The following is a 15,315-nucleotide window of genomic DNA, read 5'->3' on the forward strand; positions in this document are numbered from 1 at the left end:
CAAAATGCCACATAATATGTGAACACCTCTGAATATACCTTTGCAAATAAAAATCTTTTCTAGAAATAACCAAAAGACATATGCAGTAGCTAAGAACAATAAACTACCTTACAAACAATTAAAAGCAACTGCAGTGTCTCCATGCACACACGCATTAGCATTTACAGGGCCAGTTAAATCTCTGAGGGTAAAAGCAGTTAGCATCTGGGTAAGTGCACAAACTATGACTCCCGGTAGAAGATATGGAAATCAGATATGCATATAATTTCTGATGCCCATAGGAGCTTCTGACCACAAACTGACATTTCAAAAAAAAGATTATTCATTCACTCAGAGCACTGAGTTACAATACAGCACACTAAATGGTCAATGGGTCATAATGATTCTCTACCCAGAAAAATTTAGAAATGGTATTATGATTACTAGCATTCCTATCACCATGAAAATACTTCCTAACCATCATTCTTTCAGGAAACACATCTAATCAATTGACTACTTTCTTTAAAAAAAATTGTTTTCACAACTTTTTCATTATCTCATCATGAAACAAAATGTGAGTCTTGTAGCTCTATATTCTTCTTAAAAGGTTGGAAAAGAGAGTAAACTTCTCTTGAGACTTTGATATGATTAAAAACTAAAACGTGACCAAGCCTTCTGAGAAACCCTGACATTATTAAATAGGCTGTGGCAAAAGAAGCATTTTCAGCTCCCCTTCTCACACAGGAAATTTCTGAGAAGGTGAGTTGCAAAAGTTTATGATGGCACAGTTCAGCCAATTCTCAGAACAGTTATTTGTCTATAGAACACAGTGAATGAATTAATGAATTGTTCCCAGTGCTGCACTTGTTTCCAGGAGCCATAAAAAAAAAAGGTAATTATGTCAACACTGGTAGGTTATCTGAAAAACTTCATCAAAAGAGATTCCCATAGCAATACTTGCTTCTTTTTTTTAATTAATATTCTTCTGTTTTTATATTACCTGGTCTTCAATTGACTTATGATCAGTTTCCTGCAGCCAAGAGCCAAGAAGAACACTGTCATCGTAATGACAAAGAGACCTCAGGAGTGATGTGGTTGTATTAGCAGAGTTGTCTGTCAAAGTAAATTCTGCTACCAACTCACGAAGAAGTGCATTAAATGATCCTAAGACATAGGACAGTAAAAAGTATCATTATTACTTTTTATCCAAAACATTTCAGCTACAGATCAGAAGTTACAAATCAGAGTGTGTACCACTACCTTGATTTTACAAGTAGCAAACAGACAGAGGTAAACCTGACAATACCACAGGCAAGAGCAATGCCTCAAACAGAACCCAGGACTCCCAGTTCCCCTATCAGTGTCCTGAACAATAGATCAGGCCAGCCCCCTCAGGATGACAATCCAGATTCTGCAAAATCTTGCTCATCCACATGATCGTGTGGACATAATGAATAAATGTTTGCACATTTAAGTAAACAAACAGATATTTTGTTGAAACTGCAGTTCTGTGGAAGTCTTTGATATCTGTCTGGTTGGGCTCAATTTGCTTTTTTAAACTTTTAGGAAAAGACAGATGTGTACTTTTTACACAGCCACCTAGTGCTACATTACAGGTCAAATAAAGATATCACCAAAAAAACATTCAAAGAAGTACAATTTTTACTTTAACAATCACTGTCAAAAAAAAATAAATACATACCTTCATATGTCTTTGGAGGTAATAAAGCCAATATATCGTAAAGTCTTAAACGGACCATTGCTGCACTAGCTTTCAGATGAGCTCCATGTGCTTTAATTACCGATGGAATGCTACAGAATCAAAAAAGAGAGGCAGACAGCAACACTGCAGTTAATGAAAAGAGTATTTCTTATTTCTTTTGACAAGATATGCCTCTAGTCAGAAAAGGAAAACAATGTTCAAAGAACTACTCTGGAGGAGTTACTTCAGCATTACTCAAATAACTAATACATTCTTGGAAGTAATAGTTCTGAGAATTATTTTTTTAATTTAAACTACTGCTTAAACAAAACAAACAAACAAAAAAAAGCCCAACCCGTGTTTTATCTTTTATTCTGTAAAATATTGCAAATCCTTTCATTATTACATTTTGTAAAAGTATATTTATTGATTAACATCTAGTACACCAGTAACTTAGCTTTCTCGTCTTTTCAACATGAAGCAAACCTGGAAGTAAAAAAGCTCACTGAAAATCCAAAACACAGTTAAGAAAAAAAATTTGGGAACATGAATTAAAACAAAGTAGTTCTAGTATTTCAGCTCTGGGAAAAAATAAACGTGAACAAAAAGCAGAAACAGCAGAAGAACAGAATGGTAACTTCCTCTCAATAGTGATATTTTTTTTTTCAAAAGACCATTTCTTTATCTCACAATGTGCTTCTAAAGATAACGCAAATACACTATTTTTTTTTTTTAAACTGTCTACTTACTGCGACATCATTGTCATGGCACATTCTATAGGTGTCATCAACTTCCTGATCACATCCTCAGTAAGGAGCTCAGGACAGTGAGCAACAAAACTTCTCATAGCTATTAACAAAATATAATTTAAAATTTTACTCAGACAAATATAAAGCAACATACAGATCCTAAGAGGATATAAAGAAGCAGCAATTAAAAATATTTATTCAATGTGTGACATGTTCGTAAGACTACGTACCAAAAACAGGTCCCTGGTGAAAATCTGACAAGTCTTACTCATGTTCAGAGAAAGAAGGGAAGCTAAGACAGATTTCTCTATAATATTTGGGATCATGTTCTGTTTTACCATGTGCTTGTAAATTTTGAAATTCCAAATTCTTACCACACAGAGCTCCAGCACGGCCTTCCAACGTTACTTGCCAGGTGAAAGAATCCCCTCTAGCCTTTTCTGCCTCCAACTCCTTCAGAGAACGTGGAAACACATTTCGCCATAGCAGCAACATCTTAGGGAGATGATATCGAACAACAGAAGGACCTATTTATAAAAATAAATGAATAAAAGACTGTATAATAAAAATTTTTATTAAACTAAGCACAAAAAATCCGCCATGAAGGCATTTCTTCTTATAACTATTTTTCTCTTACTTCCCTTCTCTTCCTACTGCTCCCTACTTGAATCTCCTTTATTCTTCACTGTTCTCTCATTTGTAGGCTAAAAGTGTTCCAAACAGTGAAGATAAGTCTGTTTGTTGATATTAGTACTAAAAATAGGGACTAGCCAATTCTATACGTTGAATCATGTATGTAACTGCTGACACTTGTCTTTTTATTCTGACTTCTAATTCTTATTTTTATATTACTGTTTTGAAGGCAAGCTCTTTAGCCTAGTGCAACTTATTCATATGATAGAAAAAGTGACAGTTACTGACTGTAAATATAGTTTCCAGTCAAGTTTAAAGAAAGCTTCTGAAAAAGCTCTAGAAAATCCAATGCAAGTGCATTACAAATATATTGGAGAAGGACAACCAAAACACTGCTACACTGTTAGCAAAATGTTGGCAAAAATGGGATGATGTAGAGAATACAAAACATAAATGGCATTTGCGGAGAGATCAAGATACTGAAGAACATATCAAAGCTTTATCACGTTTGCTATTATAAAACCAGAAACAAACAAACAAAAAAAAATAATTGCTGCAAAATTCAGGAATACTTTATAACCTGTCAAAATATAGCATCCAACATTTCTGTGATGGTATATATAAACAGTCATACATAAGGTTGCTGTTTTGTTTTGTTTTTTTAAAGACAACTGAATGGCTTTTAAACTGTTAACATCCCTAATCAGTATTATTGCTTATCCATGATATGCTTGCAATTTGTTGAAAGGCTAATTACATTTTATTTGCGGTTTGCATCTTGTGCACTACAGAACTGATTAGTACTTTTCATAAAATGATTAAATGCTAGGTTTCCGAAACAAAGCAAAAATAACCAGAGCAGATTTTTTTTGAAGGTTACGTCACCTTCTATTATCCTTCAGCTTACATGAACTCTAACATTTCAATTCTCTGCATCGTGAACATCACTGCTGAAATAAATGAACTAACACTCTGTTTCCAGTGGTATCAATACTCTAGTACTAGACACTGTACTGATTATATGTAGCAACTATTTGCTGCAGTGGATAACCAGAAACGTTGGACAAGCATCATAATAAAAAATACAACTGTTTTTACAAACCTAAAGTCATAAGTGCTCCAAGTAAAAGCCATCCAGCTTGAGTCCGTTGCAAGGAAAGTCTGCTGTTCTGTGCAGCAGTTCGTAACAGATCCTCAGCAATACTAACTACCATCTGCAATGTCATAAAAATGGATTTCAAAGAAAAAAAAAATTAAGCCACTCCTACAAATCCACTCTTACTAATCACATGTAAAATTTAAATTGATCTTCTATAAAGAGCAGATTACATTTTATACAGATAATTAGCATATGACAATACAGACAGTAACATTCTCTTGAGTAATTATTCATTAATACGACCAACAAGAATGCAAATTTGAAAGAGGGATGAAAAAAAAAAGCTGGTAAATATTATAACTGAAATGCTACAAACAAGTGCTCTGACCATTGCTCTTGCTAGGTACAAGGTCAATTTCATGACCTTTTAACTTGTTACTATGTTAGACATCTTGCAAAGCTATTACTTCTTGAAAAAAAATCTCTCTCTTAGTACACTCCCACCTGAAGCTTATTATCTCACCTTTCCTTTGGCATGAGGAATGCCTAAGGGACACTGATGCACACCACCTAATAAAGCAGCCATTGCAAAACTGTAGCCACTGACAGCTTCAGGGGAGGTCTTCAGATTGTTGAGTCTTTCTGCACATCTATCTAGAAACGGAGTCAACTGAAAAGGCAATGCCACAGCCACACACCGCAAACACCATGCGGCAGCAAGTCGAGCAGCCATGCTGGGATGAAGAAGAACTGAAGTTACCGTCTCCAACAGACCTACAGGAAAGAGTTTATAGTTTTACAATTACAATATGCTTTTTCACATATGTAGACACGCAAACTGTATCCATATTAGATAGGAAACATGAAAGTTAAGAATGCCAGAACTGAAGTACTTGAGTTTTTATAACTTTGCCTTTTTCTTTAAGGAAACCCAGAAGCATTATTAGCATTAGCTAATAGTGTAATGCTATTAGCATTAGCTTGAAGTTCCACTGGAAAAAACATGGGTATCCACAAACTGAAAAAAAATAAGGACTACAATCTCACGTTACAAATGTGGAAATGTTAAATGTTAAAACAAGCAAGAAGAAAATCCCACACCAGCCCTGATCAACTTAGGTCAAATAACAAGCTTTTCAAATGGGACTATCCACAGCTTCATCTCCTGACAAAATGCCCCTAGTCTTCAGGTTTAAAAAAAAAAAAAAAAATCTCTCAAGGAAATACAGCTTTCCAGAAGCAAATATTTCAGACCTTATACAGTAAAAAAAAAAGGATTTCCTTTAATACCATTATTGGAAACTCATTGATGCTAAAAACACAACTTTACAATTTTACTCATCCTGAAAAGGACCTTCAGGCAGAACTTCCACCAAAAAAGTTGCTTAAAACTTTGTCAAACTTGAACTAAAGTTAGGGTAGTATACACAGAGAGCGGGACAAACTCAGCTATAGGGAGCACTACACGGGATGGCAGTTTAATTAATTTCTTTCTTACATGTTAGTTTACTATTTAACTAGATTGTAAACATATTTCATATTCAGTGCTCAAATATCTCGACCTATTTAAGTTTATCTGCATACCAATAGATGGTTCTTGAATAAGAGGAGAAGCAGTGGCATTCAGACTCTGAACCAGACTACCCAGTTCTTGAAGAGCACACACCATTACATGCTGGCTTGCAGCTATATCAGCAGCTCCTGCTTTATTTTCACTGTTAGCATCATTCACAACTGCTTCTGCAGAAAAGAAAAGTATCTCCTTTAACTACCATATGAATCACATATACAGGATATAGCATATACAAGATAGGAAGGGAAAACAGTTTTAACATCAACCCTAAATATTAAAATAAAAGCACAAGTTTGCCTGTAGCATGAGCTCACAAAGCAAATGCATTCTGAAGAAAAATAAGTTTTAAAGCTACCAGCCAAACACAATCATCTAGAGTCCATGAAAAACACATGCCCAGAAGTTGCTGTGGATGGCATTGCACTAAGAGCTAGGATTAATACTGTAACACAGCAAAAGTAAGTATACCCACATGCAGCATGTGGGTATTGTATGTACGTACACACACACACCTACAGATGAAGTAATTAAGACCACAATCTTGTCACATCTAGATTCTGTATATGAATTTGCTTGCATATATATGGAATAAAACTTAAAAAAAAATAAGATGATTAATGGTTATGATAATTTTTTTAATATTGGTGTGATTTTAGAGCTATCCAATTAATTTCATAGATCTCACTTCACGTTTTTTTCTCCTACACAATGTCCCAGGAGCAACAGAGTAAGGGATGGGATTCCTTACCTGATGGGTAAGGAAGCTGCAACTGTCACTTCTAAGAAAATGGACTTCAGTATCAGCTTAAAATTTATGTATCTTCTACAAGACAAATTTAACAAAAGGTCCCCCTTACATGAAGGGAAGCAATCATTACCAAGTAAAAATACCTCTAACTTATCAAATTCATTGGAAATGATAAAAAAAAAAGCAGGTCATCCTATCATCCAAAAACATAATGGAATTCTCTCTAACTTTGATAAGCAGGTGGCAGGAGGAGGAATTTTTGCAACCGCTTTATCTCAGAACTATCATTTCTGATAGACTTCCTCCTGGGAGTAAAAGGGTTCCGACTGCAATAAATATTAAAGTTCCAATTAACTTCAGACATACCTTCCCTATCAAAAAACAGTTAAGAGAATAATCTGCAAAAGTTTCAAACACATTTGCATTTCCACACATTACACATCAATTTTAAGAACAAATTAGATATTGGCATTAGAAAAAAAAAAGTTATTTGCTAAATGCACTGTTGTGCAATTCCAGTTTCCCTTCTCAATCTCGAGCTCAAATTAACTGTTTCATAAGAAACAAATGACAACAGTTTTAATTGTCAGTCCTCTTAGTGATTGTATATTGAAGAGGCCATGTTTATCCTCTCTAATTCCAGTTTTCAGATTACATCTTTGTCACCTATAAAATCCAACTGGGTATCAGTATGGATATTAGTAGGGGATATACAAGGACATTATCTGACCTACAGGTTCTTCAGCAGTACTCTGCCCGAGTTTCAATACAACCTATCCCAAGATTAATCGCAAAAACACGCTTTTGTTCCCCATCTTGCATTCCAAGCAAATACAATGTCAAAAGCCATCAGAGAGAGGATAGATAACAAGCCACTTTTACGCAGTCACCTTTTAAGTAGAAGTTACATTTTGGATATCAAATTTCAAACAGAAAGCAGATGAATTATCTTTTACCATAGCAATAAAATTACTTCTCGCAGTAGGAGAAAGAAAAAGGGTTGAGATGATAACGACAATGATTTTCAACGCTCTCAAATACAGAAAAAAAAAATGTTTCTCACCCACTGCTTTCATTTGTTTACCAATAGCTTGACATATATCTTTGGCAGCTGCAATCTGTGCTTTCTCCCCCAGTAAGCTGCCCACAGTTGCTCTCAGGATAAAGGACACACATCTTCGAGAGTACACTGCTTCCACGTGGGTCTGAGTTGCACGAGGATGGGAGACCAGATCAAGCACATGGGACAAAAACGTAGCAAAGTTGCGCTCCAACCACTGACCTCCTAATGTTGTAACAAAGACAACATAGGCCTGCAAATTCAGAAGTTACATACAGATCCAATTAAAACAGAAACAAGAGCCTACCAACTGAAGTAATATCCATGCATATTGCAGTACAGCAGTGATACCATGGACAGTTATATGCAACCTTAGTAGGGCTAAGCAGGATGAATCAACCCATCAGCCAAGTCTTTGAAGCCAAACTGCTCCCAGTACCAAGAGCAGCTCCAATACTGCTACGTATACTGTGAAGTGCAAAATCCTCTTTGGATGACAAGGCCTGTCCACTGCTCTAAATACGTCTCTTCTTAAAAAAAGTCTTTAAATAATAATAATGCAAATAGCAACAACATGAACATGTTTTAATTCATGATGAAGACTGAGCATTTTTGGCAAGTTCACCTAGAAAAAGATTGAAAAAAATAAAAAGGTTTCACAAAATACCCTAGGATTAAAATAATGTGAATTCTGTCAAGATACTGCAGCATATTGAAATACATGTCAGACTGTGAATGCCTGAATTCGAGGTTATGCTGCTGCTACCTTTCTCTATTAGAAAAAGAGAGCTTCTGTATTCAGATTTCACCTACTCAGAAAAGACAGATGGAGAGAAGAAACATAGTTTAACAAGCTAGGGCAGCAAACTTGACGCAGCAACCAGGAGAACCAGCACATGCAAAACGACAGAAGTATGCCCTGTCTAAAAGGAAATAGAATGAAAATAGGGAGCCAGTCTTTAAGATGCTAATTTTTCAATTTTTTTTTTTTTTTTTTTTTTTTACAAGCTAATCCCACCTAAAACACACTGATCAAATCAAATAAGCTTTCCTAAGCACATATTTGAATCATTGGGAATAACGTGTCTTAGAGGAATGACACTGTATATACATCTCACAAACCAGGTGAGCCAAACTAGCCTTGCAAGTTATTATAAACAAATAAAGACCACAAATAAATCCTAAAAGGGTTACAGTTAATGTACAAATGTTACTTAATTTAAAAAAAATAAATACTACAGATATTAAAATACTACAGAATACAAAAGTTATCACAAACCTGAGTAACACCAACTCGCACTTCCCTATTGACAGATCCTCCTACTTTTAACATCTCTCCACCACTCTTTAGGAAACCAGACCCTCCACGCAGAAATCCAGTGGCCATAAGTTCCAAGACTTCCTCAAGTGTAGCTCTCTTCACATTCTGCCGCATCACTTTTGCGAAGAGAAAAGCAATCATTTAAAGTTCCAAACACAAGCAATCATCTCAAAATTTCTATTACCAATTCAAAACTGTCTTGCAACATAAATCTAGACAACTTTTCAGATAACAGCTGTTTTTTAGGCTTACAAAATAAGCTACTATTCCCAAATGATTTTGATAGCTTGACTTTTTTTTTTCCCCAACTACAACAGGGAATCTGAACACTTTACTTCATTTAAGCTAAGAGTTTATAAAACCAAACAAATCAACTACATACATGTCCATGTACTAGAAGAACAATGTATCATGCAACACTGTCACATAACATGGCACTAAAGATGCAGCTTGTCCATTTGGAAATGGAATCCAGAAGGAACATACCTGTTGCTTGTTTTGGTATCAGTGCTGTGGCCATGACTGTTCCCAAAAGCTTTGACACTGCAACTCGCACGCCATAGTTTGAGTTTTCCAGAGCTTTAAAGCACAGCGTTGCAACATTCTCTAGTTCAGCTGTCCACATAAACACCGCTTCATTTTGTAGTTCCAGCAGACACTGAAGGAGGAATGAAAAAAAAAAACAAAAAAAAACTTGCTGAGCACCAACAGAGACTATTCTTACCCTTTTTCTAGGTATTGCTGTAATTGTCAGGTTTATTAAGCAAGTATTTTAATATGAATATACCGACTTTTTTCCCCACACTCCCAATTAACTGCAAACTTATCTGAACAATCAGAATAACCATGGAATAGGTTGACACAAATAAAAAAGTAAAAGGAAAACACAAAAAAAGCAACTATGTTACTCAAAATCTCTCCTACTGAGACCCACAGTTAATTTACTCTCTCATTATTTATCTATCAAGTGTGGAAGCCAATACCACTGTGCCTCAGTACACGTGAAGCAGTAAATCAAATGTCTGAGCCTTCGGTATTAACCAGTAAGGACTTATCTTTACCATGTAATGGTCAAGTTTCCCATGATAGGCAACAGGTCAAAGTTCAGATGCAGACACTTCACAGTCACAGAACAAAGAATTTCCAGAACTGGGGAGAAACACACCCACCTTGGCCACTGCACATCGTACAGCCATAGATCTGTCTGTCAACAGAGACCGGGCATTCTTATAAATATCACGGTGACAAGATGCTGCTGCTCCTCCAAGGCCGTTTAAGACTTTCTGTAAACTCATCAGGATTTCACTGCGGCCCTGAGACTGCACACATAAGAAGCATTTATGCAAAAATGCAGACACAGCACTTACATCAAGTGCCAGGTTTCCACAGTTTCCTACTTCTGTACATGCATATTTTTGTAAGCATTGTTAACAGTTCACTGAGGTCTGGTACAACCATTACCTGGCTGGTCTGAGATAGCAATAAGCATTAGACGTGACCTTACTAGAACTGCTTCTAGTGCCACATAAATTAAGAAGAGGCTGAATAGTCCAACAAATTGACCCTAAATAAGATGCTTCTGTCCTGTCCCAACTGCTGTAGCCTCAGGAAAAACAAACAAATAAACAAAACCCCAAGCAAACGATATAAGAGAACGTGAAGCCCAAGCAGTCAACAGATTCTTACCATACCTGCACAAAGGCAGGTACTTACAGTTGGAGGGCACAAAAAATTTTTTATCTATACCTGTATATATAGATATCAGAGCATACAAGGGCACAGTTGAAGAAAACCAATGTCAGGAGAAAATACAGACTTATTTGATACAGTCAGCACTGTTATAAGTCCCCCCTTTATCTCCAGCAGTGGGATTACTCATGTTTATTACTGCATATACACTTTCCGTGACAAGCAGGAATCAAGATCTACACAATCAGCACTCCTTTCCAACCTGTCATATATTTCAAAAGAAACGGAGCTATTTCGGTCGTATCAGCCCCACTGACAACCCGCAACACATTCTCTCAGTATGATGGCACACAGTCCTTTCAGGGCAGAATGTATCCTGCTGACAATCTGCATAACATTTTTGTTGAAAAACTTAAGTATTTCTTTCTAATTTTTAAACAATTGAACATTTACGCAAGGTACACAAGTGGAAAACCTAATGCAGTACTTCGAATGGTACATGCAACCATCTCACAATTTTAATTACAGATGCCATAATAAAGCAACTACTATAATATGCATATAACAAAACTCTCAACTCTCCCTCTGCAGAACAAATCCATGTACATGTTTACCTTGATACAAGTAATTTGCATTTTTCTACATAGAATAGTCTAAATGGAACCAAGACCACAAATACAAAATATTTCAAAGCTTACCTCTGCACTTTTCAGAGATTTTAAGAGATTATTCACTGTTTCTGGAAAAGAACTACCCAACATTCTGCCCATTTTTTCATAAAATGCTCCAACACATGCCACAGCAGCCCTATGAAAAAAAGACATACATGTATTTGAATGGGTATTATTACATGATCTACATAATCCACACAGAGTGAGAAATTCCGGAGAAGACAAGTATATGCTGAAATCTCAGCAAGATCAGGATTTTGTGTGCTTCTATTAACAGGTGCTTGGTAAACAAAGTTGTGAACTAGAAACTTCCCACCCCCTGATATATTTGGTACATTTTCATAGATACTGAGAGATTTTTTTTCAAGCCTAAGAACTTCAGATACATAAGTTATAGTGTACTAACACAATAACATTTATGGACACTGTGAAGATCACTGTATCCAAAAACACTTATGTACATTTTTTTCCTTTCCTGGACATTTTTGATTAGCAAGTTTTGAGTAACAGTGTAGTGCAGTTGGATATACAAATTGCTCCAGGACAGTCACAGACACAGCCCTGAAAACATGCAGATTTTCACTATGAAGAAATAAGGATTTAAAAAAAAAAAAAAAAGAATTTCAGGGTGGTTTTTTTTGCAAAACTATGTTACAAACTGATTACAGCCTACTGCTTAACTGGCATGTCTCCTACACAAACATCAAAAACTAAGGCTTGAAACTATATAGTGGAAAAAAAAAAAAAAAAGACTTTCTTGATTATCACTTAAACAGGTAGCGTAAATTTGTGAGCATGTGCCAGCACTAAGCCTTTCCTACTTATACAGGTTCCTGGCAGAGTTGCAACAGTTTCATATGAAAGAAGGACAGTATCACCACAAATGGTGACTACTTCAAATTTTATTGTTATACCCCATTATGGCAATGCCTGAAGGCAGCCCAAATGGAGGTTTGCTAGACACTGTGAATATACGATGTGGTACCCCACAGGTGGTGGGGCTCTAAAGCAGTTTCAACAGGTGTTGTTTGTGGCATTAACCAGATTCCTACCAGGGAGACTCTGCTCCTATACATGAAAACAAACTGGATCACATATACATGCACGCCCACATCCAAGTGTACAGACTCTGAGAGACTTAAGCAGTACGTTACGACAGGGGAATGGAAGCAAGCAATGCTCAAGGTGGGGGGAAGCTTCTACACTTAGTTACAATTCTCTTGGCAATTGCTCCTGCTTGACGACCCACGGGCTCCATCATAAATTGGGTACTGGGCTCAATCACCAATAGAACTGGTGGAATTGCTTCACTGCATTATTTATATGTTGCATAATTACTGTCATCCTCTCCACTGCATAAGCACGTGAAGAAACATAAGATACTCCTTTGCTTGGAGGAAAGCATCGAACTTTCAGACAGAAATGCATCTGTCACCCTCGAATCCTGCCCTCCACAACCTCAATATTGCTCTTTTTCTCCTGCTACATCAATCAAATATAAACTCCACCAAAGCATGCACAACAGAAGTAAACATGCACATATACAGGCAGATTTTTCTGTAATATCCACGACCACTTTGCTTAAAAATCACTCCCCTTTCCCCAGTAATACTGAACGCACAGTTTTGTGGGCAGGTAGGCTGCCGTGTCATCTTTGCTCTTGATGATGTCATTACACTTGTCAAGTGTCTGAAAAACAGTAAACGTGTCTCCAATGCTGTAGAGAGCAGCAAGATTTTTTGCTAGCAGTTTTCGCGTAGGTGGCCCTGGGGAACTGCTGATGAGTCCTGTTAGCTGTTCTACTAGTTTCTTCTGCTTTTCCTTGACGTCTGTCTGTTAACGGACCAAAAATTAACACAGTAAGTCTTATTTCAAACAACACCCAGCAAAAAACACAAGAGACTGAAGTAAACCTTATACCACTCCCACCTCTCCATAATTCACAGAGGCTTGAGATACGCCCAGTAATAGCAGAGACAGACACTAAATGATCAGAATTGGTCGTTATTTTAAGTAATTTTTGCATTCTTTAAATGACTTACTAAAATTACAGTATTACTTGCACAGAGCATCTTTTAATCCTCGTTACCATCAAGAATCCCTACACCAGAAGGGAAGGTTTCACCTTCCAAACATTTATGACACTTTAGAACAGAAATCAAACTAAATGGTTTATGCAAGAGAGTCACTCTGACTGCCTACAATTAAACACTTAAAAGCAACAAACTAAAACAGAGACTGAATCTGGAATCAGACAGTATTGATCTAAATATCATCTATTAGCTTGCCCTATGATAAAATTAATACATGTTTTAGAAAAATGAAAAAAAAAACAACACTTACCTTGTTAGCAGCTACCAGCACTTTATCCAAAAATCTTAACCACTCAAAGATAAAGACGGGCCTCTTTGCTTCTGTGATCTGTGCTAACGCTTCCTCATTCAGCAACAAACTATGAGCCAGCTCCATTACTGGTTAAATTCTGCTTTTATCATAGATTGTAGTGACTCTGAAATAAAAATTGTAGTATTAGTATGAAGTATAGTAGAACAATACAGAGCTTTGAAAATCACATGAAAATATGAAGATGACATACATCAGATGACATTGGCTTTACAACCAAGTACACTCATCAGTACTTCACGGATCAGAGCTGCTAACAGTAAAAAGAGCACCTACAGACAACTAAAAGGTACAAATTCTGAGCCAAGAAAAATACACCAAAGTCCCTGCCTAAACAGAAAAAAAAGCAACACAAAAGAGCTAAAGGAGTCATCTCACTGTCTCCTCTCACACGAAACAGAGTAAGAACTGTCCCTAATCAAGACTCTTGACCCCATTCCTGAAGCTGAAACAGGAACCTGGACACCTCCTCAACATCTTCAACAGACAAGGTGAGAAAGAGACGAGCCCCTTACAAGCACTAGTGCAGAATCAGCATCTTTTCCTTTCAGGAGCAAGCGAATGATTCTCTTTTCTGAAGAATGTGTGCATGCCCCGAGACACAAAGTGTGGGCTCCACAGAAATAGCACAGCACAAGGCTTGCACTCTACCATAGTCCCAGAGCACAACGCAGCTACAGAAGCGACATATGCAATCAGCAGCATCACATTAAGGAACACAGAAACACATGTTTTCTAGAAATAAGACTCTTCTGTGCTGGTTTAGAATGTATCACTAAACATTACAGGATAACCTACCAACACGTTAGTCAGCAAAATCGCACAACAGACATAACTCTGTGGCCTAACGCAGTTTCGCAGCTGAAATTCTAGGACAACCCAAAATATTTAACTGGAAGAAGAAGAGCAAGGGGTGGGAAGGATATTAATAGGATTTCCCAGCCCTCACAAATCTGGGAGAGGCAGGAACAGTGACAGCATTTGGGATCACTGATCTAAGACTCCCCAGAGCCCCCTGGCCTTGCTTTACAGGGTGGACAAACATGCCCTCTGAAACCCAGCCAGCCTTACCTGCGGCGGCCTGGAGCACAGGCAGCAGCCAAAGGACTGCACGCCTCCCCGGCAGGCAAAGTACCACAGATCCAACACTCAGACCCTGCTCACGGACCGTGGGGCAGCAGAAAAGCACTACCAAAAGCACACCACTGGCGTGAGCAAGCACTCTGCAGACAACATCACTTTCAGCAAACTACATTTAAGCAAGCAGAGCTGTTTAATGCAGAACTGATGGGGGGAAAAAATATCTAAAAAACAAAATAAAAACAAAGCCAACAAAGTCAACCATCTTCTGCAAAAATACCCCTCCCCCCCTCCCAAAAATAAAAAACAACAAACAAACAGCAATCATCACACCAAACCCAAAAGCTGAGTTTAGCGATGCCGAAACTCGGCTCTCAGGTAGAACAGGAAAAGCAAATCAAACAAGCAGTACCGTGCCTCCCCACAGCTATCTTCCTACAGCTGCACCGCTCTGCCCCTACTCTCAGGGTGTTTACTGTGCTCTCCCCTGCTTCCTTGTTTGAGGTCAAACCCAACAAATTCTTAAAGTGAAATGAAGTGAATTAAATTAAATCACTTGATGCGTTTTTAAATCAGCCCCCCATTAGACAGTAGTGAAGGGTGACATA

General features: G+C 37.3%; 1 protein-coding gene across 2 annotated transcripts in view; it reads right to left on the reverse strand.

Moving 5' to 3' along the window:
• Window positions 1-15,315, reverse strand: part of HEATR5B (HEAT repeat containing 5B) — a 55,973-nt gene that overhangs the window by 39,534 nt on the left and 1,124 nt on the right. The window contains exons 1-15 of one of the 2 annotated variants that reach the window (XM_083831393.1): window positions 14,699-14,967; window positions 13,568-13,733; window positions 12,846-13,057; window positions 11,252-11,360; window positions 10,034-10,183; window positions 9,351-9,522; window positions 8,823-8,980; window positions 7,547-7,796; window positions 5,747-5,902; window positions 4,686-4,936; window positions 4,166-4,277; window positions 2,805-2,957; window positions 2,431-2,530; window positions 1,682-1,791; window positions 980-1,143 (exon numbers count right to left, since the gene is read on the reverse strand). In XM_083831393.1, coding sequence (XP_083687519.1) covers window positions 980-1,143; window positions 1,682-1,791; window positions 2,431-2,530; window positions 2,805-2,957; window positions 4,166-4,277; window positions 4,686-4,936; window positions 5,747-5,902; window positions 7,547-7,796; window positions 8,823-8,980; window positions 9,351-9,522; window positions 10,034-10,183; window positions 11,252-11,360; window positions 12,846-13,057; window positions 13,568-13,693 — 2,223 coding nt within the window. In that variant the 5' untranslated portion in view covers window positions 13,694-13,733; window positions 14,699-14,967. Of the gene's footprint in view, window positions 1-979; window positions 1,144-1,681; window positions 1,792-2,430; window positions 2,531-2,804; window positions 2,958-4,165; window positions 4,278-4,685; window positions 4,937-5,746; window positions 5,903-7,546; window positions 7,797-8,822; window positions 8,981-9,350; window positions 9,523-10,033; window positions 10,184-11,251; window positions 11,361-12,845; window positions 13,058-13,567; window positions 13,734-14,698; window positions 14,968-15,315 lie in introns of those variants that run through there. The other variant, XM_083831392.1, reaches the window with a different exon arrangement.

The sequence above is a fragment of the Anser anser genome (genome assembly GCF_964211835.1).
Source record: "Anser anser genome assembly, chromosome: 3".
In the NCBI taxonomy this organism is placed as follows: domain Eukaryota; kingdom Metazoa; phylum Chordata; class Aves; order Anseriformes; family Anatidae; genus Anser; species Anser anser.